The following is a 21477-nucleotide window of genomic DNA, read 5'->3' as shown; positions in this document are numbered from 1 at the left end:
GATTCATCTTTGGTTTCTAGAATTAGACTAAAATTACACCTTTTGTAGAAATTCTGTCTCATTTCTTTATATCATATAACGCATTCTATTTAAAATGCCCTTCTGTCTCAATGAATGCTCTTCTACACATACACCAGAGTGTTTTGACTATTTATTCAAAGTTAGAAATTTAAAAAATGTCACTATTATATTCCACCCTACCACAGAGCTAATTTAATGTTCTGAATTTTATGAAGGGGAATGGCTAAAGAAGAAACTATCAGTTTCCTTGGCAATTTTTTTCGGAGACTCCTGGATCTTCTCTCATGGTCTCTTCCCTTTGAGTAATCTTCTATATCTTCTTCTCTGGAATAATATAAACCTTTGACTTCCTTCAAGATGCCACCTTTGGCTGTATCTCCATAGAGATCTTTCTTTAAGTGCTGAACATATAAAAGTGCTACCATTTTATCAAACTTTTATAGTTTGTTACTCATTTCCTTGCTTTGCCATTCATTTCTGTTCTTGTGCCTTTTATTCTCATTTCAAAAACACTTATCAGTATCCAATGTATGCCAGACACTTCACTAGGTATGAGGGTCTTGGAGATGAGCAAGACCAAATCTCTGACTTCCCCACTCAGAGCCCAATAGAGAAAATGGAAATACAAGAAAGATCAAAACAGAGAGAGAGAGAGAAACAATTGGTCACTGTTAGAGGTTGCTAGTAAACAACTTGTTATTCTGAAGGTTGGGAAAGTATCCTGCCTATCATATATGAACTGTATACTGGGTGCCCAAATAATAGATGAATGACTTTTTTTCCACCGAAGTCCTCTGGCTAATAAATGAAGACGAAATTATAGAAATAGGCAATTATCATATTATAACCCCTAGTCATTGATCACAAACAGCTGCCAAAATCACACATGTAAAAGAGAAAGCAAGACATTATACACCTCCCGATGATGGAAGAATACACAATCATCTATGAAACAGTCTTACCAAAAAAAGTCAAACCTGAATCTGATCAAACCTTTTGAACTGTACTGTTCAATATGGCAGCCATGAGTCACATGGGCTACTGTATGCTTGAAATGTGGCTAGTCTGAATTGAGCCACGCTGTAACTGTACCTTTTTACAGTGTCTGTTGAAATGACAATATTTATGGTCTTATAGTTACGTAAGATGTAACCATTAGAGCAAACTGGATGAAACGCATACAGAACTGGTACGATTTTTACAAATCACCGTGGATCTATACTTATTTCAAAATAAACATTTTTACAAAATGTATTTAAGAGACAAATTAACTAAATACAATGTGTGACCCTTATTTCAATTCTCATTTAAACAAATAATATGTTAAAATATCTAAGATGTGTGTGTTAAAAGTGGAAACTTGAATAATGCTGGGATATTTGTTAGAATAAAACTACTGACACTTAAAAAGCACTATAGTAGCCATGTGGTCTCTTTGAAGGAGTGTATCCTTATCTTTTGAGATATTTCTCAATTATTTATGAATTAAATGGGACATGCCTTATATTTACTTCAAAATAATAGAGGACCAGTAGTGGTCTAGAAGAAGTAAGATCAGCTATGAGCTGATAATTGTTGAAGTCTTGATGGGTACAGGGCTCCTCATTATAGGATTCTCTCCGATTTGGTATGTTTTATATTTTCCATAACAAAATGTCTTTAAAAATCTCTAAAAGAGAAGGGCAAATTCTTAGAGGCTATTATTCATGTGGACACTTTTGACATTTAAAATAACAATGGCTTGGATTACTTATAATTGACCCCTGGACTAACAAACTGAAGATTTCTAGTCAACCTAATTTCAATCAAAAACACATTTCAAAACCATCCCTAAAAAAGTTTACTTGGTGCAAGGCACCTGTCTTAAAAATGTCCTACCCTGTGTACATCATTCTGCTTCTGAACTGCTGGAAAGTCGCCTCCGATGGGTTCCTGCTGGCTTAACTCATCATCTTTCAGCTGGAGCCATACCAGAAGTTCCTGAAGAGAAAGGTGCAGACGCTTCCATTGGTCAGAACTGGCTTCCAAATGAGACCTGAAAAGCAGCAGGAGACACTAAGTCAAAATATCTAGAAAAGTGCTTGTTGAGTCTAACAATCCCACTGAAAGTACATTGGTTTGGTTCGTTCCATAGTAGGTAAACATATAGTGAACCATCTAGTAGTCCTCAGTAAAAATCTAGCTCTCTGCTTTTATGAACCATATAATGGGGGCGTTTGATGGCAATTTTGAGGGTAGACAGCATTTAGCCCTATGTGTATTTCCTCATGCAGAATTCTGAGACTTTTGGCATGAAACATACAGTGGAATGGATTGCTTTTCTGTAGTGTTACAGTCAATGATTCTTGATGTTTCTGGTAGAAAAAAAAAATGGCTCCTCCCGGTGACTAATACAAACCACTCAGTTTTCAAGTGACTCATGCTAGTACTGGAATTCTTCCTGCTTTGAGAAATGGAAAGGTCTCCCCCCACATTTTGACTTTTCCATTTCTGCACTCTAGGCAGCTTTTTCCATTGACTCCTTCCATCTGGCATCTGTTCCTTTCTGCTCTTCTTCCCATATGCTTCTCCTTTTCCTCTACCCTTCTTTATTCGTGTGCACCTGGGATTTGTTTTCACCAAGTTCCAACATTTTCCGCTTTGTTTCCTTTGTGTAAAATGCACTGAGGCAACAACTCACGTGGAAAAGTAAAATCAGACACTTGCCTGAAAGCCTCCCCCAAACGTGAATAATTTAGGCAGGAGAATAAGTGCTCTACCATCAACTGTATTAGAACATGTTAATCTGTAGAAGCCATTTAAGAATATACAAACGAATGATCTGTGCTATAAAATCCACATTTCACTTGAGGATGAGAAGCTAAATTAACCAAATAAATCATCATCCGGAAAACAAAGAAGAAGCGTGGAATGTTAGCAAAGCTCTATCCTACAGTAAATCAAGAAGTATGCTGCATTACTTACATATTATCAGTAATTATGAATTAATTCATAAAAATTAATGCTGCCTATAACATAAATACAATATAGTCTCTAGTGCTGCAAAGATTGAGGTCTAAAGCAACCAGGTAGAATAACATTTCCCTTTGCTGTGGGGTAACTTAGCCTGACATTTCAAATACGATTCTCCTGCTGGTCTTAGTCAAACAGAATCACCAAATAGTGCCTATGCACTGGAATTAAATTGTTCCAGAGTTTCTGAGGGATCGTTTTCTTTCTGAAGGATTATAGTTACAAGTCTTTAAAATGTGCACATACAAGACCCATAAGCTTAAGTTTAAAAATATTTATATTAAGGAAGTAACTGGAAAATCATACAAAGATGTAGGTAGAAAAAATGTTATTTATAGCATCACTTATGATTGACACAAAGTAGAAACAACTTAAATATTCTATACTTGGGAGTCAGTTACATATCTAATGGTGAATTCATACAATGCAGTGTTCAAATCCTATGAATCCTATGCACTATTCAATGTGATGGCATCAGCACGTATTTAGGGATAAGGAAGTGATCACCTTGTCTGTTGCTAAGTGAGAATACAGCTTCCAAAACTGTCTATAATCTATTTTTATAAAATGTTCGTGTGTGTGTGTATTTGTGTGTACACACTTGACTCTGCACAAAAAAATTCTGAAATTACAACTACTATAGCCCTCAGAGGTAGGTTTAGAGCTGATTTACTCCTTCAGCTTTCGATTTCAAATTGTCTGAACTGTCTTTCTATTATGAGCAATACAAACGTTATATCCAGAAAAACAGAAGGCATTTCCACCAGAGGAATTAAACCATTCACAATGCTATGGGCATTATTATCTAATAAAGGAATCCGGAAATACCTTAAATACCACAGATTCATTATAAGAGCACAGACCGCATAGAGGATAGAGTTCCCTTCTTGGCTGCTTCTGTTCCCTTTCTCTTTCACTTACCGCTCTTCCATGATAAGCCCAAAAGAGAATTCCTTATACAAGATGTTAGCTGTTTAATGGCATGTAATGCCTACTGGTTACAAGGATTCCCTGGGGTGTCTGGAATTTGCACCGTGGTCCCCTCAAGGGTAAGCGAGGATGTCGAGTGGGACATGTGGGAGGGTGGGCAGAGAGAGGCACAGTCCAGATGTGGAAAAGCAGCACATGGAAGAATAAAGAACTTTTGAGCACCGCTATGTCTCCATTAGGCCTTGGGAGTAGACAGAGTGAAAGGTAAGGAAGAATGTAGAGATGCCTAATGAACGCTTGACCTCCCTCTCTCTGGTGGAGGGGTCTGGAGGAGGATACAGATGTGGAAAGGCAGGCTTCCCATGGTGAGGGGTCTGGCTGTGGCTTCATTCACACAAAGCACTGCTACAAGCCTGGCTCAAGGTGAAATGGGGTCGACTAATCATTACCAGGTCAATGAAACCCTTTGTGTCCCCAGGAGGAAAACATGGCTCCGAGACCCAGGCAATTCAGTTCTAAAGGATCTAGAGAAATTTCAGAGCGGGAGACAGGGAGATAATGTTAAGCGCCAGGGAGGCAGGACAGTCCAAAGACTTAACAGAGGAATGGAAGAAGGACCTAGGACCTCAGGTGACAAAAGGCTCTCGGGGACCTAGAATGTGGAACTAGGTAACATTTCGGAATGTTTGATCACCTTAACTCCATATCAAATGACTTTTTTTTTTCCTTGCTAACGCATGAGAGTGGTGACAAGAATGTAAGCAGAAGGCTCACAAAGGACAAGGGATACTGGGTAAGGGCCAGAGAGGAAAACGGCAGCTTGTTAACAGCTCCTGACTGAAACCCACACGTATAAAGATAACCATTCTGAAACGCTGGTTCTCAAACTTCCAGGGGCATAAGAAACCTGCAAACGGCTTGTGTTAGGTACAGACTCCCAGGTTCTGCCTCCAGACTTTCTGTACGTGGAACCAGAACCCTCACAACTCAGCAGGGGAACTCTAGGACAGTTCTTTAAGAAAGAATTTCTTGAAGTATTTCCTGTATGCCCTAAACGTTACTGGTCGGTCTCCACAGGGCAGAGTGGCATTTGTCAAGGACATGATTTTGAAGGCTATCTAAACGTAGTAAAACACCACGAGCTCAGGAAACATTTTCTTTGGCTATGCTAAGCTTGTGAAGTGTCTTCAAGACATTTCTAAAGCAATTGTTGGAAGGAGCTGCCCTATTTTCATTTTCAAGATTTTATAACAAATATTTCTAAATGATCAACCTATGTTTGTACTGGAAATATCTCTCTGGAAAATGTGTCTTTCTATTTGTAATGACTCTTTTTTTTTCTTCTGTTTTTATCATAGACCCCAAGGGCTAGAAGCAACCTCAGGGATTTTGTTCAACCCTCTTGTTTTGCAAATATGGTAGCTGGGATACGAATGTTTAAAGATAGTGTGGAGGCATGTAACTTGAGCTGTTGTATTTAGACATGGGAAATGGAAGCTGCAGACTTTTCTTATGTGAGGAAATCCTAACCTTCATGGTTTTCAGCAAATGCTTTGGATCCCTGAGCAAAAAGCCTTCCTGCTGATTGGCAAATATACTCTATTTACCCCTACTTACTACTCAATGGAAAATAAATGTGGAGGTTTGAAGGGGCACACTTAGCTCTTAACCATTTTCCATTAATCTTTATTAATGAAGACAAGAGTTGAGGGGCTACTAGCTTTTAACAAAGCAAGTGTTGATCTTTAATAAGCAGGTAATGTCTACAGTTTGTAAGGCTGAGGTAAAACGTGGAAGTTCTAGTATGTAGGATACAATGCTTGTCTTTAAGGAACCCTTCAGTATCAGGGTGCTAAGAATTATAAGGGCTGCTAAAGTGATTGTTAGTTCTCTAGACACAGATATTTCAAATATGATTGGGTTGATGCCTAGTTTGAAATCCTTAATAAAACTTTACTCTGAAAGGCATGTATTCTTTTTTTTTTTTTTAAGATTTTACTTATTTATTTGTCAGAGAGAGAGAGAGCACAAGCAGGCAGAGTGGCAGGGAGAGGCAGAGAGAGAGAAGCAGGCCCCCTGCTGAGCAAGGAGCCCAATGCGGGACCCAATCCCAGGACCGCGGGACCCAATCCCAGGACCCCAGGACCATGACCCGAGCCAAAGGCAGTGGCCCAACCCAGGGGCCCCTGAAAGGCATGTATTCTTAAAGCAAGATGTGTTAAACTGAATTCCTTTTTCACTTTGACTCCTTTGGTAGAACTAATGATGTCCTCCTGTATATCTTGGGTACCCCTGTGTAATGAGATAGCACTTGAGCATATAGAAAGAAAAGGTAAGAATGCAGAAGTAATAAGGAATCATAGACATAAAATGGGAGCTTTGGGGGCTTTAAATAAAGAGAGAGAATTAAACTCAAAGAAAAGTAAACTTTTTTTTTTTTTGTCCAGCTGGGACATGAACTCTAACTTTCAAACATAATTAACATTCCAAGAGTAAGAGAAAGGAGGTCAGAAATAGCCAATGTCTAAGTTGCATTTTTTCGTCCTTAAACTAGAAAGACTGTGCTTCCTTTTCCTCTTTGTTTATTCTCTCTCATAGAAAAACCTCTAAGCTATTCTAACTTCTAATACTGACTACTCTCTAAGAGTTGTATTTCTGTTGTGGACTATATCATGTTGGTACTCTTGCCTCTCAAATTAGCATTCAGAATCCCATAAAAGTGAATATTGGCATATAACATTCAAAAGTTTTTCTCCCAAATATGAAAACCTTACAGAATGTAAATTTTGCTGAAATTGTTGTTGACAACATATGTGCTTCTCACGGCTAATAGTATATACAATAATCTGGAAAATATAATCTGGTGACAGATTGCATTAAAATCTGCATGCATATTTCTTATGGAAAAAATTCACTAGACTGCTTCCCAAATTATTAATATTTTCAAAATTAAAATGCAAGGTTGTAGAAATGGAATCTTTTAGAAAGAGAAACTTTTTTTTGGCTGATCACAATTTTGATGTTGGATAATGTCATCAATAACTCGGTGTGTGTGTGTGTGTGTGCATGTGTGTGTGCGTGTGTGTGTGTGTGTGTGAATTTGCTCATGAGTGTATGTATGCATGCAAGTAAAATTTTTTTACTTTATTTTTCTCCCACCTAAAACAGTTAGTGTTTTGCTTTGTTTGGTGGCATTCGACTCTCACTGAGTATTTACTTCTTCTTATACCTCTTGGACATAATGCGATGTGATAATGCACATGAAGCAGATGGCATATACTTTCCTTGAACTAAATTATGAGATGGTACTATACAATTTCAATTAAAGGATTCTTTTCTTTCCAAGACATCTTATCTACTTTTTCTTACACCCTACGTTTGAACTTCATTGATACCATTTAAATATTAGGAAACCAATGTAGAAAGTTTCAAAATTTGCCTAGATTTGTATAAAGTAACTGCACAATTAAAAATAATAGGTTGGTAGAATTGCTAGGGAAATTGAAGAGACCGCCCATGTCACTGTTTAACTCTGAAGCAGTTATGTGCTCAAGATCGTATGCTAGGCAGTTAGTAATGGAGCCAGAAGAGAAAGTAGGTCGCCCAAATGCCAGTCCAAGATTCCTTCTACTCTACCTCACTGACTCATTTAGAGCTTGGATAGATTAGCCAGACAGAAAGTCAGTAAGGAAACAGTAGCTTTGAATGACACATTAGACCAGATGGCCTTAACAGATACATACAGAACATTCTAGCCCAAAACAGCAGAATACACATTCTTTTCAAGTGTACATGGAAGACTCTCCAGGATAGATCATGTGATAATCCACTGAACAAGTTTCAAAAAATTTCAGAAGACTGAAATCATATCAAACATCTTTTCTGACCATAGCAGGATGAAACTAGAAATCAATCACAAGAAAACAACTGCAACAAACACAAACACGTGCAGGCTGATCAACATGTCAGTGAACAACCAATAGATTGATGAAAAAGTCAAAGAGGAAGCCAAGAAATACCTGAAGGCGAATGAAAATGAAAACACAGTGGTCCAAAACATTTAAGATGCAGTGAAAGCAGTTCTAAGAGGGAAGGTTATAACGATAAAGGCCTGCCTCGAAAAGCACAATCTCAAATAAATAATTAAATCTTACACCTAAAGGAAGTAGATCAAAGTCCCAAGTTAGTAGAAGGTAGGAAATAATAAAGATCAGAGTGGAAATAAATGAAACAAGAGACTTAAAAACAATACAAAACATCAATGAGACTAAGAGCTGGTTTTTTGAGAGGATAAACAAAATATGAACTCTTGAGTCAGAGTCATCAAGCACAAAAAGAAGGAGGAGTCACTATTTACCTGGCAGGAAAAATACCATGATCACACAAAAAGGAAGAGGACTCGAATAAAATCAGAAATGAAAGAGGAGTTACTATGGACATTACAGAAATACAAAGGATTGGCTATAAAACATTACTATACAAATTATATGCCAACAAATGGGACAACCTAGAAGAAATGAATGAATTCCTAGAAACATACATCCCTCAGAGACTGAATCAAGAAGAAATAGAAAATGTGAGCAGATACCTAGCAATGAAATTGAATCGGTCATCAAAAAACCCCCAGCAGACAAAAGTCCAGGACCAGATGGCTGCACAGGTGAATCCTACCAAATATTTAGAGAAGGGTTAATACCTATCCTTCCCAAAGTATTCCCCTCAAATAGTAGAGCTTGGAGTTTTTTCTTTGTCTAATTTAGCTGAAGGCAGCAAGCACAGCCCCCTGAAACAACTGTGAATACTTAAAGAAACGTGCCATCCAGTGTAAATGATAATAGTACAGGGAAGACCTCAAAGTGAAGGAACCATCAGAGAAGGAAATATTCAGAGAGGGATTTGGATGAAAAGGTGGAGCATGAAAGGAAGGATGGCATTCCAAGGGTGAGGACCAGCAAATATATGTACTCATACAGGAAATGAGAAACTACTGGAGAGCAGCAATGGGGTTAAAAAGCAGAATCTTCTTGGCTCAGAGAATCCGTGCCGGGGAATAATTAGATCACTGCTTGGTGAGGAAAGAACTGGGAGGTAAAGGAAGAATAGGAAAGAGAAGGGATTATCAGGGTCTTAGCAGGTGGAGAGTAGATGAGCCACGAATCACTAGATTCTGATGACTACACATAAATTTCATGAAAGCAATGATTTTTCTCTTGCCAGTTTCGTTCAGTTGTATCCTCAGTGCCTAGAAGAGTGCCAAGTACATAATAAAGACTTAGTAAATATTTGTGGAATGAGAAAAATAAATGAATGAACAAGTAAAATATGGGCACCAACAAGACTGAAGTTTTTGAGCAAGGGAAAAATGTGCTAGAAATGTCCAAGGAAGAATATTTTTGTAAATGTGTTATGGATGATATCAATGCATAAAGAAACAGAGACAAATCTATCAACATAAAAAGACATGATGGAGACTTACGTAAGAATCATAATCATAGGCAGAGAAAAAACAAAGGGCAGAAAAAAAATAAATGGAAGGAAAGCGACATAATCTGGACTTGGAACCGGAAACACAAGGATACCTCTTATGAGCCAGTGGAATGCAAAGGGATACTGCAAAATCATTTGGATTCCAAGGAGGTGATGGGGATGAAGGAGGGCACTCATGATGAGTGCCGGGTGATGGATGGAAGTGTTGAATCACTAAATGTTACATCTGAAACTAATATTACACTGTCCCGTTAACTACCTGGAATTGCAATAAAAACTTGAAAAAATGGACACCTGTGTAATTAAGTACTGATGTTTCTATACTTTGAGACAGAAAAATGGCTTCAGAATCCCTTTTAAGATAATGAACCAACCTACATCATTTATAGGATGATATGTTATAGCTTGGGCAAACACTGGGCAGTTTCTCTGTGCGATCTTTGCAACTAGTTTTTAGGTGTGGTGACTTTTCACCATAAAATAATGCTGATGGAGGAACTGACTAGACTCATAAAGCCAGCTTCTAAGCATCATGAATGGTTCTGTGTCTGACTCTGCCAGGGTCCAGTTCTCCTGCCTCATCACCATCCTAAATTGTTGCTTGTACCCTTCCTTCAATGATATGTCAGGAAAGGGACTGAAGCCCTCTGATGTGAAGAATTCTTTCTTTCTTTCTTTTTTTTTTTAATTTGTAAGCGAGTGCTTAAAACGCAAATTGTATTATGAGAAAGGTCTACTTAGAAGCCGAAACCATTGATTGGAGTACTTAAATTCTGGAATTTGCAGCACCTTAGATAAGCCAAGGTAACTGTTTTACACTTGATTAATGACAGCAAGAATTAAACTGCAGGGCCTGGCATATGGGAAATTGCTGAGAACGAAGAGCCCATATTTTGGCTGATATGCTGTTTGCCGCTTTCGATTCCCCTTTCATTTCATCAAGTTCACATGAAGGAGAAGAAAGGCACTGAGTGATGTGCAGAATAGTTAGAGCAGCTTTCTTCTCTCTGCAAAAAAGAATAACTTTCTTCTCTTTTAATTTATCTGCCAATAATTTTCCCATTTCACACTTCTCATTCCTTTTTAATGACAGAGGTTATGAAAGTGGCCTTTGTCATTACGCACACTGACCTCTCTTTGAGTTTAAGCCATGGGAAGCGAATGGAGTCTCGCTGTCTTTGAAAATGCCACTGCTCACTGTTGTCCCCAGTGCACCCTAAACACATTGATATAACGTCATGGACCAAACAGGGAGATAAAAATGAGTGTGTTGGAGGCTGGGATGCAAACTTGGAGGGAAAACCTTATAGGTAAAAAAAGAAAAAATCCTTTCCTACTACTAGAAATATCTGTTTCTCTTTTCCATCCTTTCATGTAGTATGTATTTATGTGTCAAAGTTAGGTGAGTCCTACGTTTTCCTTTCTGCTTTATACTCTACAGGATAATATGATGGTTAAAAGCTCGGACCGTGGAGCCAGACCCCTGTATTCAGTCTTGGACCTGTAACTTACTAACTAAATGACCTTAGAAAAAAATTATTTAGCCCCTCTGCACCTCACTTTCTTTAAATATAAAGACAGAATAATAACAGGGCCTATCATGTAGGGCTGCTGAGAGCATTAAGTGGGTCAAGAAATAAAAAGTGTCCATGGCACGTAACGATAGGTGATGCACTGTGCATTAGTTGCTATCATTCTTATTATTTCACATTAATACAGGTTTTTACTAGAGTGCTTTGTATTACGAAATTTCAGTGACATTTTCCCTCATTACTGAAGTAAATATGCTGTATGTCAAAAGCCTGGCCAATTCAGAAGAATGGTAAAGAAGAAAAAGAAATCTCCGTTCTGTAATCTTACAACCTAGAGGTAGTACCACCTCCCAGGGTTTAGTGCGCTCCCTCGTAACCACCGCGATGCCCATTCACCCTCTTCCACCACCCTCCACTCTGACCCCTCTCCTAGACACAGAAGAAAGCACAACACATTTTTATGAAGACATGTGAATTAGGACAATCAACTGATTAGAAAGCAGGAGACCTGACCTCCACTCTCTGCACTTCCCTTGTCATTTACATGACACGGGGCATTTCACTTAACTATCCCTGCTCTTTGACCCCCACTGAACCAACTCACAATGGGTGTAGCAAGAGTTTTACTCTGCACTCCTTATAACAATGCTGAGCTGTATCCACTAGCTTCTCAGGAAAAAGGTGATACAAAGAAAGGGGCAATTATACAAGAGAGGAGAGTAGAGAACAACCAAAGGCTTAGTCTCCAGAGGACGCCGTGACAAAATCTGAGAGGGAGCTAAAGACCAGAAGTTTCTATAATCTCTCCCTAGCGGCAGGAGCTATGGAGAGGTCTTCTCGAAAGTTACAAGGCATCAGGGTACTTAAGGAATGTCCTCTGCTATGCATTTAGAATAATGCCAAAAAAAGAATTCCATGATAAATGTATATTGATTTTATCACTTTTTGTATAATCCTGTGGTAAACCAAGAGAGAACTCTATCAAATTAGGATAGCTGTGTTCCTCATTTAATTTCACTCTAATGTCTTAATATGCATCTCTCCCATGGTTATAAAACACTGCCATTTTAATCTAATCTGAACCCTCAAGTATCATCTCCATACCAAGCAAATGAATGATTCATTTATTCAAAATAAAATGAATCATTGCAAAATTGGGTGATTTACATAAACATATGAGATATTAGCCGCTTGAGCTACGAAAGGGAAGGAAATCTTCCCATTTTAATTCATTTCTGGCTTCTTTGCCCCCAATCTTTTCCTACCTAATGTTGAGAGACTTTTTCCGAAGCTCACTCCACTTGAAGTTCATGTTGTCCAAACGTCTTTGCAACAAGGCTGCGTCATCAGAACCTTCCAGGGATCTCAGGACTTTTTGGCCATTTTCATCCAGGTTGTGATAGATATCTGTGTGAGCTTCGATTTCTCCTTGGAGGTCCTATGAGACAACAGGAAGAAGAACACGGGCAGAATTACCAAACAGAAGAGATTGGCTAAATGTGAGTCTGGAGAACTGTAAAAAATAAACTGCCTGCTCAAAAGACGTTTCAATTAGACCACCTAACAAGAAGATGCACCTCCAACTCACTCTTCTTTTTTTTTTTTTAAAGATTTTATTTATTTATTTGACAGAGAGAGCACAAGTAGGCAGAGAGGCAGGCAGAGAGAGGGAGGAGGAAGCAGGCTCCCTGCTGAGCAGAGAGCCCAATGTGGGGCTCGATTCCAGGACCCTGGGTCGAAGACAGAGGCTTTAACCCACTGAGCCACCCAGGCGCCCCCCAACTCACTCTTCTTGGTTCACTATCTCTTCATGTTATTATGTAGATTGGCAGTGGACAACTTATTAGGTCTAATAAATTTGTTCCTCAACGATATGAATTGGAACATGATGCACCTGCAACTTTACAAATTTTGTAAGTTACACTGACGGGTCCACAGACAAAAGATGATGTTTTCTGGAACTGATATAAAATAACATTCTGTGATGAAGTACACCCCAGGGCCAATCATTTCATTACAGTATGGGTTAAGTCATATTTTATGCATCTAAGTAATCTGTAGAGTTGACTCAGACCATAAAAGCATGGAGAGACTAATAAACAAGGTTGTGCTCGGTCCACAGCTCCAGCACATTAATGGGATTCGATCATAGGAGAGCATCTTCTTGACAATACACATTAAGTTCACCTTGGCATTATAGCATCACACATTTATTACAGCATCATACATTCATTAGTAAGATTTTCCATTTAAAATACCATCGTATTTTTAGGCTTGATAGGTAGAAAGTCCATAGGACCTTGATAAGAGTTATCGTAAGAGATTACACATTCCACCTCATTTGTATATACACAGAACAAGAAAATTATCACAGTAGAAGAATCTGACCTTTACATGGTATGTCTTCCTGTGTAACATTTTCAGCTTGAACCGGGGACTACAGCACTGATCCTGTTGCATAGCAATCCTGAGAAAAACCAGCGACTGAAAGAGCCCTGCTTTAAAATGCCAACTTTGCTTACATTCTGTTGACAGAATGAATTTCAGAGCACAGGCTTCACCAGTCAATAATAATAAACAGCCACTTTGTACTCCTCGCTAACCGGTGGCCAGGCCCGTGGGTGTGGGAGGGACCTCAAAGAGAGGAGGCCTGGAATATGCAACTGACAGTTTATATTAAACAGCCAACTTTTCTTATCATTTTGCAATTATAAGCCAGAGACATTATAAATTCATTTTATATATGTGTTTCCCTCCTTGTTCCCAACAGAACAGTCAAAGCCAAAGGAACATTCCTTAGAGAGCTGCCGGGGACCAGCATTCCTTTCTGCCTACACAATGAATGGAGGCTTTGTACATTATCTGACTTGCTTTTAGAGATTTGTATGCTTCTGTTCAACAAGTTGAAAAATTCATTCTGAAGCTCCAAACAATTGGATTGATCTGTGTAACTAGGAACTTTTATTTTTTTCCGGTCCCTCTTTCTAAAATAGAATTAAATTACTCTTCTGAGGCAAGGGGGCAGTGGCTGCAGTGACATGTTAGCAATTCTGAAGGACCGGCCTGCATTTTCAGTCTCTGACTCCTAGATTCAGAATGTTGCACAGGTCAGGTAGATGGACGATGAATGTTTCCCATCACTCTTTTTGGCAGCCAAAGTATCACGGATGGAACCCTAAAGAGAATTTCGTCCCATTCTCTGTGATGGGAAGCCGCGAGGGGGAAAACAGATCGAAGGACATTCAATGATGAAAGAAGGGAAATACTCCAACAGACCAAGTAGCCTCTACCTCTATCCCATCACAAACAGGCTCCTTCTGGGAGGAAATAGCCTGATTTTGAAACAAGTTCATGTGTTAGTAAACTGGTACTGGGCTTCTTGCTGAATGGAGTCTGATAAAACAAACATATTTCTCTTCTAGGTGTGCGTACCTACATGGCACAAACTGCCCTCCCCGAATTTGCCACTTCCTCAGGAAAGGAGAAAAGTGGGGTTAATTTATCTGAATAAATCAGGGCTCCAAAGCAAACAGATCCAAGTTATCCACATAATTCCCCCACTTTTCTCTTTTTACTTTACTTTTCTTCTTATAGTACTTGATTGAAAACTTTGCTTCAGAGGATTCACTTGAAACCAAACCTTTAGTTGCTCAAGAAAATAACATATATTGTAATTAATACAACAAGCTTTCTTCATTAACATGCATACAAATGAGAGTTCACTTGAATTTTTATATGCTGCATTGAGACTGAGACCCAGGCTCTATCAATGGTTCCTCAAGATTATGTATATCATGAAGTCATCGATACCTTCTTGAAAAAATGAGAGGTCTTCCCAAGCTTAAATAGGAAGTTGATTCATTAATTTGTTAATTTTCATCTTTGCCATTTTCATTATACCACACAGAAACATCACTGTTGTGTCATCCACAAAGAAGTAAACAGAAAATCGGTAAACCAGTATTTACTGAGGACTGATCATCTGTCTAGTCTCAGCTGGGAGAAAATGAGAGGTATGCAAGAGACAGCTCAGTCTTTATACTTCCTAAAATCTAGCGCATGCTTTTTATTTAATTCATATTACCAACTAAATATTGATGGTAATGTCCTGCCACACCTCATACATGTTGGCATAAACTACCCCCCACCCCTTGGATGTTCAGAGTGGCTGAAGTTAAGTCTTGGCATTAGCCAAAAGGTAACTCATAGCTCGGTATTCCTTCTCTGGGTCATGGTGCTGGCTGAGAGTGACAAATGACACAAACAGTAAAAGGTATAAAACACAAATGTACCTCTTTATTCTTCCTCTTGGTGCCATGAAGTACATGTTTTCTCTGTTTTTCATATGAGAGCACTGAGGTAGAGAGTTGTTTAACTGACTCGCCTAAAGTTACCTATCTCGTAAGTAATAGAATTTGAGTTATGTTGACTCTAGAAGATCTTGGGCTGTTCCCACCACCCCATTTGCTGTGAACACTGGCTGGAAGAGACAGTAGTTGCCTAAGCTGAACAAGGCTAGTCCTGACAAGGGAGGAAAAACAGCTATTGAGGGAAAAACACCCAGAAAGTCGGCATTACTGATTTTGATTGGAAATTGACCCACATGGATTGATTTATTCTGAATGAAAAACGGAATCCTGACTACCCTTATCATTTCTTATTTGATGATTGGGCATCTGGAACCATCTGTGATCCAAACCTGGGAGTTTTTGAGGTCTCCTTACTAAAAAATATCCTTACTGCCAGAACAGAAATTCTCTCTTCAGCAATGTGTTCCTTTGTCTATAAGAGCCACGTGAACATTACACCAAGTAGTGACTTGACACATCAATATCAATGTAGCTCGCCTATGTTCTTTGGGGACAATAGGCTGGTAGGGAATCTGTCAAGCCATGGGACTCAGGTAGCCTGCTCTAGAATGGAGGGAGTGTCAGTGAGGAGCCGAAGGCATTTTTTTTTTTTTTTAAGGAAGCTGCCATGCTGTAGTGGAGATTTCTCAATACAAGTGGGCAGCATGAGTTCTTGGTAGGAGGAGACATTGATGGGACAGGTAGGAAGGAACACTCATACCTGCATAAAACTACTATGATGGCATTTAGCTTAAGATGGCCACAGAAAAGCAGGGGGGGTGGTTAGTAAAGAGAATTCTCAGACCATAGCCCACCCAGACAAAAAGGAACTTTTGCAGGCATTTTTAGGTAGTTTTATTTTACTTCTGACATAACTAAAAAAAAAAAAAAAAATCACTCAAAGCCAGAGTCGCCACATCCAAGGCTGCCTATCTAATGTTTCTCTTCTTTTTGCAATTGTATTCTTTAAAAAGAACAATAACAAATGAGCAGGGGAAAAAGGTATTTGTTATATAACCATAAAAACAAGTGCAGTGGCCACGACAATGTGTATAAGACTTACGCTACACCAGACGCTGGCCAGAGCACTGGGTGTCGTGAGCTGCTGAGGCCTCTCAGGAATCTCCTCGGGTAGACATGATTAGTATTTGCATTTTACATACACAAGAGTGAAATTTTAGAGGAGTTTAAGGAAAAATGCCCAAGGTCACATGGCTAATAAATCATGCAGCCAGATTTCTAACCCAGGCTGTTGGAACTCCAGGGACTGTTGCTGTTAACCACTAGGCCATGTTGCGTCTGAGTTTTTTTTTCCCTCTATTCATTTAAAAATTTTCGCAATAGGAGCACCCGGGTGGCTCAGTCAGTTAAGTGTCTGCCTTCAGCTCAGGTCATGGTCTGAGGGTCCTGGAATCTAGCCCCCCACACTGGGCTCCCTGCTCACTGGGGAGTCTGCTTCTCCCTCCCCCTTTGCCTCTCTCCCTGCTCATGCTCTCTCTCTCTATCTCTGTCTCAAATGAATAAATAAAATCTTCAAAAAAATAAAAAAAAATCCCAGTGAATTCTTCCTGGTAGTCACACTCCTACCTCAGTTTCAGCCAATCTAGCTCTGCCATCAGCCAATGCAGAGTCACGTTTTCCATACCTCAAGAGTCTCTGTATGGTCTTAATAACATGGAGACTGTTAAACACATCTGAAGCAGTCGACAGAGACATATCCAACTGAACAAGAGAGAACGTAAGATAATTGAGAAAATGGGTGCCAGAAAAATCTGTAATTTGTTGTCCCCCCCCAACCAAGAACCATAGAGCTTCAAGTTCTGTGTACTTAGAGAACAAATCTCCAAGGTGATATCAAGAAATTCAGTGGTAAGGCAAGTGGCATGTCCACAGCCCAGCGGTTTTAGGAGTAGGGAGAATCCCGTTTCCTGGAGAGCTTCTTCAAATCTCACACCCCCTTTTTGTCCAAGAGTCTAGTCTCCTCCTGTCTTAAGTGCCCTTTTTCAGTCTCCAGGGAAAAGCAATGGTGAAGTGCCATTAAGGAATCATGGTTTGAGTCTGTCCCTTCTCTTTGCCTTATGAGCTGCTTTAGTTTGAAAACTCTTTGGCTTCACTAAATATTAAATAGTAATTCACAGCTGGGTTGCTGTGAATATTACATGGAATAATTTTTGTAAAATACTTTGAACAGTGTCCAGAACACAACAGGCCTTTAATAAGTAATAGCTAATATAAGGGTTGCTCTTCTAAGAGAATCAGGGTGGAAATCAAGTGATAGACTTCATGAACTAATGCGACTTGGTTTGAGCCTTGAAGGATGGATAAGACCAAGAGAGAGAGTGACCGAAGAGGGCATTCCCACTGTGAAGAAGTGTGTAAGAATAGCAGAAGATGGGAGCAAATTTGGTTTAGAGGCAGAACAATGAACAACACAGCCTGATTGGAACACACGATGTGTGTTGGGAAGCAACAGATGGAATGTAATTGAGTCCTTAAACTAAGCAGGATGAAGACCTTCTTTCAGGAAGGCACTGAGAATAAAAGTTTACAAGAAGTAGGACAAACACAAGATCATGGATTATTATATTTTTACTATCTCATTCAACAAGTAGAGTAATCTCACAGGGTCCCTAAGTAATAAGACAACTGGGGAAGAATATAAAAACTAATAAAAGTTTTACTAGAACCAAGATAAAGAAAAGAGATGTCAAGAGTCAGTTAGGGCAACACTCTTCTTTTTATTATCCAAACAAATGGTTATGATAGTATTCCAAAACATCCTGGGTACCAGTATCCAAATATTTTCTTTCCTATGTACATGGAATTACTTGTCTAAAAAAGAACTCAGCAAACAATGACCTCCCTATCGTGAATACAACTGAAATGTCAGCAAGAAAATGGACAAAAAGCTGTAGGAAGAACAAACATAAGTGACCACATCTCCCTATAAAATTCATTACAGACACACAATCTCTAATCTTTTCTGAAAGCAATTAGTAGGCAAATAATGGTAAGTCCATTAGTTCCTCTTTACTGATAACTCTCACCTAATTCAAATACACTTGATAGGGGAAAAAAAAAAAAAAAAGAGCGGTGATCTGATTTCCAAGAACTTAAAAGTTCAGAAACAGAAGATCCAAAACAGGAGAGAAGGTATCATCAAGTCTCCACTGCATGTGGCAAGGGGTGACACACGACAGAGAACCAGAAAGGTGTGGAAGGAGGTGCCAACACATAGAGTTGACCCGGGTTTCCCAGTGTGCACTTCCACCCCTACATACTAGCCCTTGAACGTATCACCTCACTAGGAATGTGAAACAAAATCATTACTGTTAGTGATGAAGATTCTAAATTCATCAGAGAAAGCAGGTTTATAATCAGTAACTCTATTTAAGAAGGAAATAGTATATATAAAACTCTTTAAATGAATTTATCCAACATAGTTATTTTGAAAAGGTGTTGATGCTTTAAAGAAATTCAACAAACGAAGTACACACACAAAAGTAGAACTCCCTTAGCTTGGCTATTCAAAATGACTTGTGAAATATGCACTCTGAATACTTGAGGTTTGGGTGCACACACACATACATACACACACACACACCCCACCTCTATTCCATTATGAGAACAGAAATTAAGAGTAAGTCCTTAGAAACGTTTACAGCAATCTAAAAATAAAAGGCACGAGGTTGCATTTTGTGTCTGGTTTTTGTAGTTTTAAAAGTAATTCATTTTTATTGCATGTTACAAAAGTATCAGTCTGGTATGGATTGGACATTAAAACTAGCAAAACAAAACAGAATTATCCTTTCTAATGGATTTTTTTGAGAAGCACCCACATAAAGGAGCTGGACCTACAATCTTGACCTTATAAGGACTCTAATCTAACCACCAGACCTTCATAACTCACTCAAGAAATGCAGTCACATAGAGACCCACAGAGGGTGTGACTGTTTCCCCCTATTCCGTATGTGGATATGTGGCCATTGCAATCCTTGTAAAAGCAGCGGGGTGGTCATCCCAAGAGAAACAAGAGCTAATTTGAGGACTGCCGTTTGGCTTGGAGCCTGGTTGCTCTAGGTAGATAAGGAGTGTGTTTTCAGGTCCATTGCACTGCAATGCATCTTAAATGGGCAGCTATGGATTTAGGAGTCCACAGGCTATGCTTTAAAAATGGCTGATATTAAGGTCCTCAGAGACTATTATCCTGCAGGGTTTGTTGTCTTTGCTTTCATATCTCATTCGAAAATTCTCACCCCTTATGCACGAGAACAGTGGAGAGAAGGGATATGCTCTCCTGCCTCAGTACGTTCCCAGGTGCAAGCCTTTATTTCAAAATCTAATCTTTAAAAATGCCTGGCCTACGGTGGATTACCCTGGAGGAAACTGAGCAAAATCCCATTTGTCAGACCGCCTTAAGCAATTCCAAACTCAGGTAACATGTGATGCTTTCTCTCCTTGTCTGACCCTCTGGTTTACTCTAGCCTTAAAATTACTTTTTAAAAATTGAAGCATTCACTTCAGATGTACTAGGTTGGAGGTAAGAAGAGAAGTGTCTTTTCTCTTCTGCATCATGTTTTTCCTAGTTACTTTTTATTCTGTCACAGTGCAAAAATGTTCTGCATATTTATTCATCACACAAAAAGGCACTTACGTGCCTATCGTACTTCTAAGACATTGCTAGGAGCTACAAGAACACACATAATATAAGAAAGATGTAGTCCCAGCCCTTAAGTTAGTCCATCCCTTCCTTCCTTCTTCTTTTCTTTCCTTCCTTCCTCCTTCCTTCCCTATCTCCCTTCCTCCCATCCTACCTTCCTTCCCGCCTTCCCGACTTTTCCTTCCTCCCACTAATATTTCATATATCAGCATCTAGGCCCGCAGTGGTGAAAAGCAAACAAACTTCTTCTACCTTCTTGATGTTCACAGCATTACAGGATGAACAGAGAGAGAGAAATCACATAAACAGGAAAGAAATTAATTTGTACATATTATTTGATCCCCATAGCCAAAGAGAACTCCCCCTCCACACACACCACATGTATACAATTCTTCTCACCACAGCAGACATGACATACTATAAAAGTATTTGAGAATGATTACCTGGGGGGGACAGTTTTCAGGGTAAATGGCAATGGCTGCAGAGAGAGAATGGAGGCAGGAGTTTAGCTGACAGGCAGCCTTAGCCATTCTTGAACCAATAATGTGGTGGTTCCAAAACCAGGAAGGAAGGAGGAGGGATGCTACCATCACCACGTGCTCATAAACTACAGAAATAGCTGCATGTGTGACTCACTTTCATCATTCCCTTGGTCTACCTTTGGAAGGTAGAATTAGGCAAAGTGATAACTGTTCACAAAAGCATTTTTAAAGGCAGAAATGTTATTTTAAGTTTCCTTTCCTCAGGAGTAAGACAAACTTTATATATGCTGTGTTTTGTTTATTTTTTAATGATTTATTTTTATTTATTTGAAAGAGCAGGGAGGGGCAGAGAGAGAGAATTCCAAGCAGACTCCCCACTGAGAGCAGAGCCCTGGGCAGGGCTGGATCCCACCACCCATGAGATCAGGATCTGAGGCGAAACCAAGACTCGGGTGCTCTACTGACTGAGCCACCCAGGCGCCCCATAGATGCTGTGTTTTAAACACACATATATACATACTCACCGTTAGGTACCAAGTAAATTACAATGACAAGACAAGGGCAGACACCAAAGCTGCACATAGACACAGGAGACTCCCACCTCAAATGCATTCTATGAAGGGCTCCTAAAGTATATGGGAGTGGGTTTTAAAGGACACCCAGTCCTGAGAAAGGGTGGGTAGAGTAACACTGCATGGGGTGTTTTAAAGAGTTAACGTGCCATGGACACAGAGGGGAGCTAATGTCGCTACCCATTTAGCTCACCACTTAAGTTATAAAAAAGAATGACATGCCTGCATGATGTTAGTGGTAGAAGATAAAACAAGACCTTAGGAGGGCTGTTTTATTTTTTACTAATATATCTGAAATTCATATAAAAAGCTATATTGTGTTGCAATATTTTCCCAGATATTGCTATATGGCTTCGTTCATAATTGGGTATTTCCTCCATGAGACATCTTTCAGAAGATCATTGCCAATGGTAATCTTGAAAGGCCTTCATA

General features: G+C 39.3%; 1 protein-coding gene across 1 annotated transcript in view; it reads right to left on the bottom strand.

The window, feature by feature from the left end:
• The window catches only part of DMD (dystrophin), a 2124834-nt gene that overhangs the window by 362585 nt on the left and 1740772 nt on the right, over window positions 1-21477 (bottom strand). The window contains 2 exon segments of the mRNA XM_047715765.1: window positions 1900-2056; window positions 12248-12420. Coding sequence (XP_047571721.1) covers window positions 1900-2056; window positions 12248-12420 — 330 coding nt within the window.

The sequence above is a fragment of the Lutra lutra genome, chromosome X (assembly GCF_902655055.1).
Source record: "Lutra lutra chromosome X, mLutLut1.2, whole genome shotgun sequence".
In the NCBI taxonomy this organism is placed as follows: Eukaryota; Metazoa; Chordata; class Mammalia; order Carnivora; family Mustelidae; genus Lutra; species Lutra lutra.
This window is presented reverse-complemented; position numbering and strand designations above follow the sequence as displayed.